Source organism: Bos indicus, chromosome 2 (genome assembly GCF_029378745.1).
Source record: "Bos indicus isolate NIAB-ARS_2022 breed Sahiwal x Tharparkar chromosome 2, NIAB-ARS_B.indTharparkar_mat_pri_1.0, whole genome shotgun sequence".
Taxonomy (NCBI): Eukaryota; Metazoa; Chordata; class Mammalia; order Artiodactyla; family Bovidae; genus Bos; species Bos indicus.
The window spans coordinates 133,298,751-133,310,890 of NC_091761.1; the positions used below are offsets into that span (position 1 = coordinate 133,298,751).

The following is a 12,140-nucleotide window of genomic DNA, read 5'->3' on the forward strand; positions in this document are numbered from 1 at the left end:
TTCCTAGGTGCCCAGGAAAGGATGCTCTCTTGGATCTGGTTTCAGATAGTTTTCTCTGGGTTTAGGGAAAGTGGCTTACTTGATGCAGCGGGCAGGACGGAACTGGCGGAGGAGTAGATCCTTCAGTTGGTTCATTCTCACCAAGTAGTGTGGAAGCCAGGTCTTCCCTGGTGGCTCAGCTTAAGAATCCACCTGCAGTGCAGGAGACATCAGTTCGATCCCTGGATTGAGAAGATCCCCTGGAGGGGAGGGCATGGCAACCCACTCCAGTACTCTTGCCAGAAAAATCCCATGGACAGAGCCTGGCGGGCTAGAGTCCACAGGGTCGCAGAGCGAAGAGACTGAGAGACGCGACTGAAGAGACTGAGCACGCACGCACGCCGTGCGGAAGCCGTCATAGGTGTCCGAGCTGGGAGTCTTGCTCCTGAGTGGTGAAGCAGGACTCTTCCAGGAGTGAACGCTTGAATTTAGGTCTGAGCGAAAAGATCATTACAGTGTTCTTCCCACTCCCTGGAGTCTGTTCTAGAGCCTGTGTTTTAGAAAATTGTGCAGCTCATCCTTTATAAAGAAATAGTTTCTCTTGTTTATTTTGGATAAGCCAGCTCTGAGAGAGCCTGTTGTGAGTGAGTGTTCCGGATCCTGACCCCAGATCTCTTTGCCCTGCAGGGTCATGTTGTGGTTGCGGGTGGTGAGTGTTGGGCCGCTGACCACGTGTAGGCATCATAGTGATGCCAACTGTGTAATCCCGAGTTGGCCTAAGGTTGGAACGCACGTGTGTGAGCTCGGGCAGAGTTGGTGGGGCCGCACTAATGATGGTGCTCTCTGGCCCCCGGCACTGCCCTCCACAGCAGCCCGCACCTCCAGCCAGGTGGCCTTCCCCATCGACTTCTTCGAGCACAACCAGCAGCTGAGCGACGTGGAGTTCGGTGGGAATGACCTCCTGCAGGTGTACAACGCGCAGCAGATAAAGCACCGGCTGAATTCCACTGGCATGTATGTGGCCAACACCAAGGTGAGGCCCGGCTGCACAGCCCTGGGTGCAGTCCCTGGGAGGCAGGGCTCGCGAGCAGTATGGTTTGAGGAACACATCTCCTGTCAGGGTGCGAGACTCACAGTCACTAACCCTTGACCCTAGTCTAACGATCCCAGAATAAACAGATACTCTCAGCTCCATGCAGAAGGGGTCCTGCTCCCATGTTACCAGCAGGGTTACCGTGCACAGGGCTCAGGAGGCGGTTAATGCCGGGGAGAAAAGGAGCCTGAAATGGAAGGGTCTCCTCCCTGCCTGTGTTTCCCGTCCTTGGAAGCAAGGGAGTCATTGCCAAGGAACTAAAGGATAAAGGTCTTGTGTAGGGTCGCACGTGTGTCACTGTCTTAGGGAGGCCCGGAAGTTGGCCCTTCAGAGCTTGTGTTCATTTTGCCATGTGCGCCTCTCCCCCCTCCAGCCCGGTGGCTTCACCATTGAGATCAGTAACAACAACAGCACCATGGTGATGACAGGCATGCGCATCCAGATTGGGACCCAGGCAATTGAGCGGGCCCCGTCGTACATTGAGATCTTCGGCAGAACCATGCAGCTTAACCTCAGTCGCTCACGCTGGTTCGACTTCCCCTTCACCAGAGAAGAAGCCCTGCAGGCTGATAAGAAGCTGAACCTCTTCAGTGAGTCCCCAGCTCCTGGCACAGATTGTATCCGTCTCTCGATTAATTCTGACCAAGGGGCCACTTCTCTGTGGCTCTCCAGGATTCTGGGGTCCCCCTGCTCTACTGATAGCTCTGTGATCTCTGCCATCAGGAAGCGTTGAGCTTCATTTGAGATATAAAGGAGGCAAGGGACATACTTGAGAATAGGAGGGGTAGAGACGGGGCAGCTACTTCAGGGCTCGTTTCTATAGGCTTGAGTGACCTTGCCGATGTGGCTGCCTGCCTCTCTAGGCAGAAAGGTGGCGAGACTAACGCTTGACATCACAAAGCGCTCTGAAAGTGCAGTTGAGGGCCTCAGGGCACACGTCACCGAGAGGTGTTTAGCAGTGCCCTTAAAGCCTCAGAGTAGACATCTCGGGGCCTTCCATGAGGTTGACAACTTTCCCTACCATTTACTGGCTGGCCACCTGTCTCTTTCTTCCAGAAACAGTTACTGTTAGTAGGAATGAGGATGATCTGTGCTTTGAACAAAAGGAGTGTTCCCTGGGGGTAGAGTTGGGAAACATGGTATTCTGATAGCACCAGAGGATCCCTGCACTGGTATTTGGGGTCTCTTCTTCTGAGAGACTTCGCAGACTTTTGGTTCATGGAACTGTGTCTACACGTATTCAGCATCTGTACCAGGTGAAAGTGCTGCTGAAGTCTCAGGAGATAAAGTTCCTTTCTGACCGTGAACTGTATGTGGCTCACCACGTGGTCCACACCAGTCTGGTCTGCTCTGGAGGGGGTGGTGTCACCCGTCAGAGATCATGCTTCCTAATGGCTTCTCGTGCCTGTTGTAGTTGGGGCCTCGGTGGATCCAGCAGGCGTCACCATGATCGATGCTGTGAAAATCTATGGCAAGACTAAGGAGCAGTTTGGCTGGCCTGATGAGCCTCCGGAAGAATTCCCTGCTGCCTCCGTCAGCAACATCTGTCCTTCGAACCTGACCCAGAGCAACGGCACTGGAGACAGCGACTCGGCGGCCCCGGCCGTCACGGGTGGCACCGTCCTGGAGAGGTACCGTGCTGGCGGGGCAGCCCTTTGTTCTCGCCGGCTCCGCTCTCCCGGTGGAACCTGAGTCTTGAGAGACCCAGCCCCTCCTAAGTGTCCCAGGCCTGGCCTGTGATTTTCAGGATTTCAAACCGCCCGCACACACAGGGTCTCCTGATGAGCAGACAGGGCTTGGCGGTGTGCTCAGAGCCGGCTAACTCCCAGAGCTCTGCCCAGGGGCTGCTGTCCCTTCCCTTCTCTTACTGCTCAGGTGCCCTTGGGAGCAGTCAGAGGCTGTTGACCAGACTATGCTTGAGCCAGAATTAGAGATTAGGATCCAGTCTTGCTGAAATTATAGGGGAAAATCTTCCCTTTCATTGTGATCTCATCATCTTTTCATCTTTCTCTGCAGCAGTTACTTCTTGTGGTAATAACACTGCTGCCAAGAGGCTGTCCCAGGCTTCTTGTAGCAGAGTTCAGAGCCCCCTGGGGCTCCCCCCAGTGGCCTTCTTAAGCACTGCGCTTGGCTTCTCTGTGCTGGGGAGCTGCTGGTTTGCCGCTGTAGATGCGGTGACTCAGAATGTAAGATGTTCATTTCTTACATTGAAGGTATAAGAGTAGCCTGGCTTGGAAGCACTGCCTCCCACCAGCAGCCTCCCTGCCCCTCCTTTTCTCTGTCTCCCCACGCCCTTCCCACTCTATTCTTATATTGTTTGCTTAGGATGTGTTTCCAGGTTTCTCTGAGCTTCACATTTTTTTCCTTTTTTTTTCTTTTGCTTCTCCCCCAAGTTCTGAAACTGAGTCCCTAACCAAGCTGGACCGGTTAGTATGCCCTCTTTCATTTCTTTGCACGAGCGAGTGTGTGTTAGAGAGCCGTGTAACTGATGGCGTGGCTTTGCGTTGATTCTGCTTCTGTGGACGAGTCCTGCTGCTGCTTTCTGTCTCCATCGTTGCATGGCTGCAGAGCTGTCCCGCGTCCCCGTGGAGAATGCGGGGGGCTGGACGTGCGCGCCTGGTGTCGGCCGCCCCGCCTTCCCCCACCGCCTCTGCAGGGGTGAGGAGGGCGTGGGGCGCCGAGTCAGTGGAGAAGGCCGGTCGTCGGAACAGCCAGGGAGCTTGTTCTGCTCCTGGGTCTTGTGCCCCAGGTCCCTTCCTCCTGCTGCCCTCTGCCCCTGGACCTTTTTCTCACCAGCTGCCTTCTCCACACTTGGCCCTGTCTGTCCAGAGCCTCAGCCCTCCCGATGGTGGTCTTTTTCCTGTGCTGCCTTAAACGCACACGAGGGGCCCTGGGCAGTGTTTCCTTTGGTACCCTTCAGTGGTTGGGTTTCTCATCCTTCCCTGAGAGAAAATTGCCCAGTTTTCTAAAGGGGCTTCATCGTACCCTTTGAATGTTCGTGATTGGCATAAACCTAAAAATCCAGTTGGTTCTCTTCCCCATACTGGGCGACTCCTAGGAAGTGCTTTTGTGCATTTTCTTGGAGGTGTAAGTCAAGTATAGCTCTCCCAGTGTAGGAAGATGGCTTGAACCTCTCCCTTTGTGTATCCCCTTTGCCCACTGATCTCGGGGCACCTGAGCTTCGGGTCCTGTCACATCGAGACTGTTAAGCCTGTCTCCGTGATCCCTGCCACAGGCAGCAGAAGGAAGCGCCCTTATCCTCTTTGAGGAAGGAAAGCCCTGTCTTTGAGTAACGGATTATGCGCGTGGCCTCAGGTTGATCTGCAAGCAGGAGCCAGGCTCCTTCCGGCCTGTGACACAGGGAACCCCACGCGTGGTGCCGGTGGCAGGTCTTACCGTGCTTTGATTTCGTATTTGGCATCCACTAGCTGTCCCTGAGGGCCTCGGGACTAGTCTGCGCAGGCTAAAGCACCAGGCGGAGGGAAGGGGGGCTCTCGTACTCAAGCCAGCTTTTCTGTCTCCCCAGGCTGGTTGTGAGTTCTTTAGAAGCCCTGGAAAGCTGCTTTGCTGTTGGCCCAATCATCGAGAAGGCAAGTTACTTTTTTAAAGCACATGGAAGCTTTCTGAAGAGGCAGGAGGTCAGTGGAGTGGTCAGAGGCCCCAAAGCCTTTCAGCTCAAGTACATTTATAGCATGATCTTGATTTGCAAAGGTGATCCAGTGGAGTCTTCAGCTTAAGGCTTTATGTCCTACTTCCAGGGCCCCATGGAGGAGTGTTCTGTAAAACAGGACGAGTGCTAATTAAAGAGCACTGTTGCAGGAGTCCTGATCTTGGTCTCGATTGCTGGCGATGTCGTGGGAGGGTTGTGATCTCGAAGTTATTTGTTTTGTTCCCTGCGGCCCATGGAGCCCACGCTAGTCCTGGTAGCCGGGAAGGGGGAGGGCAGAGTGTGGGCAGCTCATCCTGCATGGACGGTGTGGGGTCAGTGGCAACCCTGCTGTCTTCTGCATCAGGAGAGAAACAAGAACGCAGCTCAGGAGCTGGCCACGCTGCTGCTGTCCCTGCCAGCCCCTGCCAGCGTCCAGCAGCAGTCCAAGAGCCTTCTGGCGAGCCTGCATACCAGCCGCTCAGCCTACCACAGCCACAAGGTAATCAGGGGCGTCTCCTGTCAAGGCGGACGTGGTGGCACTGACGGGAGAGCAAGTAAGTTGGCCTTTTGGATGCCAGCAAGGGTGTCACGGAGGCAGGCGGAGAGAGGAGAGCATTGAGGTCAGACCCACGTAGCCTCTAGGTTCTCCTGAGAAAGGAGTACCACTCAGAATGAGGACAGGCCTCTAACAGGCCCCTGGTTTGCGTTTTTTTTTTTTTTTTTTTTCCCCTGTTATATCAGTAGAATCGACAAGATCTAAGGAAGGGAGGGGAGGGACATTTGAGTCGGGCTTCTCGCTGGAGGACGGGGAGGGATGTCTCTCGGGTCAGGACTGCTGGTGCTGTCACTCCTGGGGTCCCGTGCAGGCCTCAGGGAGGAGGGCTTACTTGTTTGGGAAGAATTTGGTGAGTGGGTGAAAGAGACTCAGGGAAGTCTGGGGAGAGGGAGTCTCACCTATTAAAGTAAGTAGCAATGGAAGACAGTAAGTTTGGCCAGTTTCTATGAATAGAAAAGAGTGTCAACATTTCAGATCCATGAGGAGGGAGCCACCAGCCTGAATGCCTTGGTTAGCTTTTCTGCCTCCAATGCAGAGAATTGAGAAACGCGAGTTTAACTTGCTGAACCTCTCAAGGAAAGGCAGTTTTGGAAACAGCTTTGGTATGAATCTGTAGAGAAATTACTTTGTAGGAAAGAAACCTGGGATGTTGCCATTCTGGAGAATTGGCTGGTTCTGGTTTTCCAATCAGACTTTGATACTGATTTCATGGCTTTCAAGTATTTTTAAGTGGCTTTAGCATTTTATGTTTAAGAAGTAGAACCGTGTTGGGCTGCCCTGAAGGTTTCTTTCAGGTAGTCGGTGGTAATTAACCTGTTCCCTTGAGAGGAAGTCGCCAGCCTGACAATCTGCCAGTTCCTCTCTCCTCTGGGCTTTAGTACCCAGGCCTTCTTTGCCTTTGGCTCATCCTCTGTGATTCTTTGGTTGTAGGATCAGGCCTTGCTGAGCAAAGCTGTGCAGTGTCTCAACACATCGAGCAAAGAAGGCAAGGATCTGGACCCTGAGGTCTTCCAGAGGCTGGTGGTCACGGCGCGCTCCATCGCCGTCACGCGCCCTAACAACCTGGTGCACTTCACGGAGTCCAGGCTGCCCCAGACGGAAACAGGTGAACTTGGCCTGTGTGGCCGCGGCCCTGAAGCCTGCCTGCTCATCTTCTTCACTCTCTCATCTTCTCGTAGTTCTCTCTGGCCTCTGATGGACTTCGTGCTCTGAGATAGGGATCTCACTGGCTCGTCTTTATAGCTTGTAGGGCTTCTGACATTAGAGTTGTACCATTTTAATAAATAGATACTGTTTCCAGTGCTTACCCCTTGGGTTACTCTTGAGTTTACTTAGTGTTCTGGACATCAGATGTAATCGGGCTCTGAAGTTACTGTCTCTTTAAAATCTTCAGGGGAAGGTTAAGCTTGTGCCCTGGTTGCTTTAAAGTAAGAGAATCAATCATATCTTCTGCTTTGGCGCTGTTCTTTTGCCAGTATTTTATGAACATGAGTAGCAGCCTGTCTCAGCGCTTGATGCTGTTTCCTCCTCTCCTCGTGCTGGCTGGGTACCGTACCTGCTTGGCTTTCATCAAATAGAGCTTATCAATGCCTTTACGGTTCTGTTATTCACATGCTCCCACAGGTTGTCGTCATCCTGTTCCTCCTCTAATACTATAATCCAGGAATCTTTTTAGAAAGTCTAAGATGTTCCCCTAGGTTTTAGAAGTCGAACAGTTGGACCTCAGATCTCTGACTCTGCTGTAAGATCCTGAATGCTCCCCCTGTTACTTAATTCTAACATCACTGTTTTCTGTGATATTCCTTTCCCAGACTGTTTTTTTCCTAGATGTGCCTGCTGGAATCTAGGGATAGTTGGCATATTGATTGGGGCCCCACTTGAAACTCCCTCCCCAGGCAAGCTTCCTTGACCTGAGTTAACCTTAAAACAAATTAAATTCCATCTTCAATTTACCGTCGTTAATAATTTTTTTTTCTCCTGCTTAGAAGGAGCAGATGAGGGGCGAGAACCTCAGAAGCAGTTGGAGGGAGACTCCTGTAGTTTCATCACGCAGCTGGTGAACCACTTCTGGAAACTCCATGCCTCCAAACCCAAGAATGCCTTCTTGGCGCCTGCCTGCCTGCCAGGTATCAAGTTAAAAGGGACATTTGATAGTGAAACCTGATGTAAGTTCTTTCTTTGAACAGATTGTACTCTTCACCTTGAGCCTTCATCATCCATCTCTTCCAGACTGAATATTTAGGAAATACAAGTCTGTGAGATCAATGTTCCTGATGGAGGAATTTAGCAGTGTAGCAGAGGGATGGAACTTTCTTGATCTCTCCATGTCGGGTTGCATACTTCACATAAAGATGTGTGTGTGTGTGTGCGCGCGCGCGTGCACGCATGCATGCCTCCTTAGTGGTGTTTATGATTGTTTTAAAAAATCTTGGAAAGCTTGATTCAAAGCCAGTTAAAAAGGTAAAAGTTAAACATCATCCTAGAGAATTACTGTATTTCTAAGCTATTGCTGCCTTTAGTGTCTAACTCTTCATACTGTCCAAGGGTTAGGTGGAAGAGCCAGCTCTGAAGAGCTGGAAGAGGAGAAGGGCCCCTGCTGCTCACTTGTGTTTGGGTGTTGCTTGGGCAGTAAACCCCAAACGCGTGTTCAGGACGTCTTATCACCTGAGGTCTGGGGATCATTGGGAACATTTGGACTCTGCTCACCTCTTCACACTTGTCTGCTCTGTATTTTGATATCTATAGAGAGTAGGTCTATTTATTTCTGTGATTCAGGGTATCTGGAAAAGCTTTTGGGGCAATTGGAGAGACTTAGGAGACTGTTAATGGAATAGATCATAAATAATGCTGACGGCCTGCATTCTGCGTGTGTGTGTTTCGTTTGTTTCTCCCTGTATGTGCTCTCCTTTAGGCCTGACTCACATTGAAGCTACCGTCAACGCTCTGGTGGACATTATCCACGGCTACTGTACCTGTGAGCTGGACTGCATTAACACAGCATCCAGGATCTACATGCAGATGCTCTTGTGTCCCGTACGTATCCTTACCACCCCGATAATCGTAACTATCCAGCCTAACATCTGGAAAAAAATTTTTTTATAACTTTGCTATCTAATGAAATAAAATAGACTTAAGGGAAGGCAGTGGGAATTAAGAATTTGCGGATCAGTAAACCCTGTAGCATCTTACTCATTCCACGGAAAGAAAGGTTGGAAAAGGGAATGGACTTGGTCTTGCTCATCCAGTTGCTGAGGAGTGTACTGATGGTTGTTTCACAGTTCATGCTAAGTAAGTATTGATTAAATGACCACCTGGATGAACACCATCAGGGTCTGCTTGCAGCGACTCTAGCGCAGAAGCGAGTGTTGAAAGGACTGGTTTTAGCACAGAGTTACGATGAGCCTGGTCCTCTGAGGAAAAGGCAAACCCCGTGTGTACAGAGCCGAGGGACTTCAGGGACAAGTGACCTGCCAGTCTCTTACCAGGAGCTAAGAGCAGGATGCAGTGTACAGGTCTTCTCTGTGCCAGGTCGGGGAGTGGACTTGGCTGCTGACCTGATGCAGCAGGTTACAGGTGAGAGTAGGCAGATTTTCCACAGGCGTGTAAGCAATGGTCCAAGAATGCAAAGTGTTTTATACAAGTGTCATAAATAACATTAAAACCTAAGAATGATGGTTTTTTTCAACCTCAGGATCCTGCTGTGAGCTTCTCTTGTAAACAAGCTCTAATTCGCGTCCTCAGGCCAAGGAACAAAAGGAGACACGTGACATTGCCCTCCTCCCCTCGAAGCAACACTCCAATGGGTAATGTGAGGTCTGAGTTTGGGCTCGTGTGAGCGTGGTGGGTAGGGGAGAAGGCAGACACAGCTTTAGGACATGCTGCTTGTGTGACCGAGGTCCTGGAGACTTCTGTTTCCGAGTCCATGGGCGCACTCTGCCTTATGCCTTGAAGGATTAAAGGTGGCATGGAAAAAGCTTACGGCAAGAAGAATGAGAGAAAGGCAAGTTGAAGCCGAGGGAGGATAAGGGTGCAACAATAAAATCAAGCCGAGGACATCAGACCTACACCACGGAGTCCCGCGTGGTAGTTAATGAGGCACTTGTGTTTGGCAGAAAGCTTCTAAAAAGCCATAGCAAAAACGAAATGAGAACAGTTCAAAAACCATAGTGACTAAAAAAACCCTCCATTTTTCAGGAACTGAAAAATTTCCTGGTATGAATACTCTTACGTTAAGGGTCCATTTTGTTGCCTAATGGGTAGTATGCTCAATGGTTTTGCCTCCAGTAAGACTGAAGGTAAATTTCACAAGAAAGTTCCCTCTTCATACACTTGGATACAAGTCAAGGACATACATTTAACATTTTTTAGTAAAAGCAGTTCTAAAAATTGTCCGAATCGTAGCCTTAGTATCTTGTGTAACTCTGGTTACTTGGTTTGGCTCAGGAGTAAAACTCCAATGAGAGTCACATAGGCAGTTTAAGGTTTTCTATTAGGCACTTGATAAAGAGTAAAAAGAAATACATGACATGAACTTACTAATAATCCAGTATATAAAAAATATCATTTTAACGTGTTAATCTAAAAAATAGTAGTAGTAAAACATTCTCCATTCCTGAAACAATTTTCTGGAAGAGTTTTAAGCTTCTGGTGTGTGCTGTGTCCATCAGCACCCCTTCCCACGGGGACGTGCCGCACTGTAGCTCGTGGCTGTGGCTGTTTATGGTGCAGTGCAGGCCTGGAGGCGCTCGTGCAGCTTCACGACCTTCAGGTGACCCTCCTTGACCGTCATTCACCTTATCTAAGTCTTTGCTGCGTCAGGCAACGATTTGTGCATCTTTTGTCTGAGGAGAATCTCGAGTGCGTCAACAGTTTGTTTCCAATTAAGGCACATCCACGTGTGTTTTCAGCCCTTCAAGCAGAAGGCGAGGTCTCCGTCCTCTTCCGACAGTTAGGGGTCTAACCTAGGCGTCTCCGTTTCCAGGAGGCCTCTCCCCTCCACACCGGAGCTGGCCAGGGCAGTGCTGTCCTCAGTCTCATCCAGTGGTTTCACAGTTCAGTTGGCTCTTATAAGAATTATGCAGTGTGAAAACCTGACGGATGCAATTGTTTCTGGGGAGGAAAAAAGTATAACACTCCAAGCTGCCATGAGCGATAGCAGATAGGCAATCTCAATTGTAGTATTTTCCCTGTCTTGCCCAAGGACTCCTGAGGGTTGATGGGAGCTCTTGGGGTCTGCTGGTCTTAGATTTTTCTGCTTTATGGAATCCAAAATTCCACAAAGGATTTTGTTTTCCTTCATCGGCCAGAAAAGACTTATCCTAAGTGGGCCAGCTGTCACTGCCAGCCCCCGCTTCCCAGATCCTGCCGGGTCCAGGAAGCAAGAGGACAAGGCCAGACACGGCCCCCGGAGTTACCCTTGCGGCACAGGCCGCTAGCTGGTGGCTCGTGTCGGCTTCTGTTTGCTCTGTAGCTTGTCTTCCCACGCCCCGGGGGAGGGTCGAGCAGGCGCCTTCCGGTGACGGGGGTTTCTCTGACTCAGGAGACAAGGACGACGACGACGATGATGACGCAGATGAGAAAATGCAGTCATCGGGGATCCCGAATGGTGGTCACATCCGTCAGGAAAGCCAGGAGCAGAGTGAGGTGGACCATGGAGATTTTGAGATGGTGGTGAGTCTGGCAGCAGGCGGGCAGGAGGAGCCTCGGCACACTCCTCCAGCTCTTGTTTGGGGGCTTCCACAAGCTCCCGTAGCCACGGGACACTGACGGAGCTCTCTCTCTGCAGTCTGAGTCGATGGTCCTGGAGACGGCGGAAAATGTCAACAATGGCAACCCCTCTCCCCTGGAGGCCCTGCTGGCAGGTGCAGAGGGCTTCCCCCCCATGCTGGACATCCCGCCGGACGCAGACGACGAGACCATGGTTGAGCTAGCCATTGCCCTGAGCCTGCAGCAGGACCAGCAAGGTAGAAGGCAGTGTCAGGAACACAGCGGCCCCTTGGCCTGGCACAGGAAAGAGGGTCTGGCAGTTACTGATAACCAGCTGACTTAGCTTATCCCCAGACGTGGGGAGAGGGCGATCTGGGTGAGAGCTGTGCAGAGACACAGGTGGAGAGTGAGAGGGACTGAGCCGGGCTTCTCAGTGTGGGGGCCGATCTCATAGTGCTGGTGGTTTGGTCTTCAGGCTTGTTTCCTCCTGAATTGGATAGATTCCTCCAGCCTGTGTCCTGCCTGAGCTGAAGGAAGCTTCCGCCATCTCTGTAACTGGATTTGGTGGGTGGACAGCAGTGGCTGTTGAGTAGCTTCCTCTAGGCCAGAGTGGGTCACACGCTGGCGAGTGAAGGCTCTGAGGGCGGCAGGCGGCCGAGGCAGCGCTGTGGACGGGGTGTGGCGGGGACGCCGTGCTCACTCTCCACTTGTTTCCCAGGCAGCAGCAGCAGTGCCCTGGGCCTGCAGAGCCTGGGGCTGTCCGGCCAGGCACCCAGCTCTTCCTCTCTGGACGCAGGAACCCTCTCTGACACCACAGCATCAGGTAACTGTCCGCAGCAAGGAGCGCGGCTCAGGGCCCCAGGACCCTCGGGCCTCGTCTCCAGTGCTGTGAGAGTGTCACGGGCAGCTGCTTTGACAGGCCATTCTGGACTTCCTGCTTCTGCCTTGGCTTTAGAAATGCGGGCGCGGAAGGCCCAGCGCTGCAGCTCGGCAAAGTCGCTATGGCTCCGCTTCCCTCCACTTTGCATGCTGCCTGGCTTCAGCTGATTCCCCCAGAAAGGCCAGGAGCAGCTTGCAGGTTAACCAGCTTTAGGGCTGAAATCACAGCTTTCAGGCTTCTTCACCAGAGTTCTAACATTTTAGACGAGATCAAGAGG

The 12,140-nt window shown here is 51.7% G+C and overlaps 1 protein-coding gene across 5 annotated transcripts in view; it reads left to right on the top strand.

The window, feature by feature from the left end:
- Positions 1-12,140, top strand: part of UBR4 (ubiquitin protein ligase E3 component n-recognin 4) — a 139,352-nt gene that overhangs the window by 61,309 nt on the left and 65,903 nt on the right. The window contains exons 47-60 of one of the 5 annotated variants that reach the window (XM_070777901.1): positions 849-1,012; positions 1,446-1,662; positions 2,487-2,703; positions 3,466-3,498; positions 4,599-4,662; positions 5,086-5,220; positions 6,208-6,382; positions 7,089-7,172; positions 7,263-7,403; positions 8,189-8,310; positions 8,969-9,080; positions 10,817-10,947; positions 11,063-11,240; positions 11,702-11,806. In XM_070777901.1, the coding sequence (XP_070634002.1) occupies positions 849-1,012; positions 1,446-1,662; positions 2,487-2,703; positions 3,466-3,498; positions 4,599-4,662; positions 5,086-5,220; positions 6,208-6,382; positions 7,089-7,172; positions 7,263-7,403; positions 8,189-8,310; positions 8,969-9,080; positions 10,817-10,947; positions 11,063-11,240; positions 11,702-11,806 (1,878 nt within the window). The remainder of the gene's footprint in view (positions 1-848; positions 1,013-1,445; positions 1,663-2,486; positions 2,704-3,465; positions 3,499-4,598; positions 4,663-5,085; positions 5,221-6,207; positions 6,383-7,088; positions 7,173-7,262; positions 7,404-8,188; positions 8,311-8,968; positions 9,081-10,816; positions 10,948-11,062; positions 11,241-11,701; positions 11,807-12,140) is intronic. The other 4 variants (XM_070777914.1, XM_070777911.1, XM_070777906.1 and 1 more) reach the window with 4 other exon arrangements.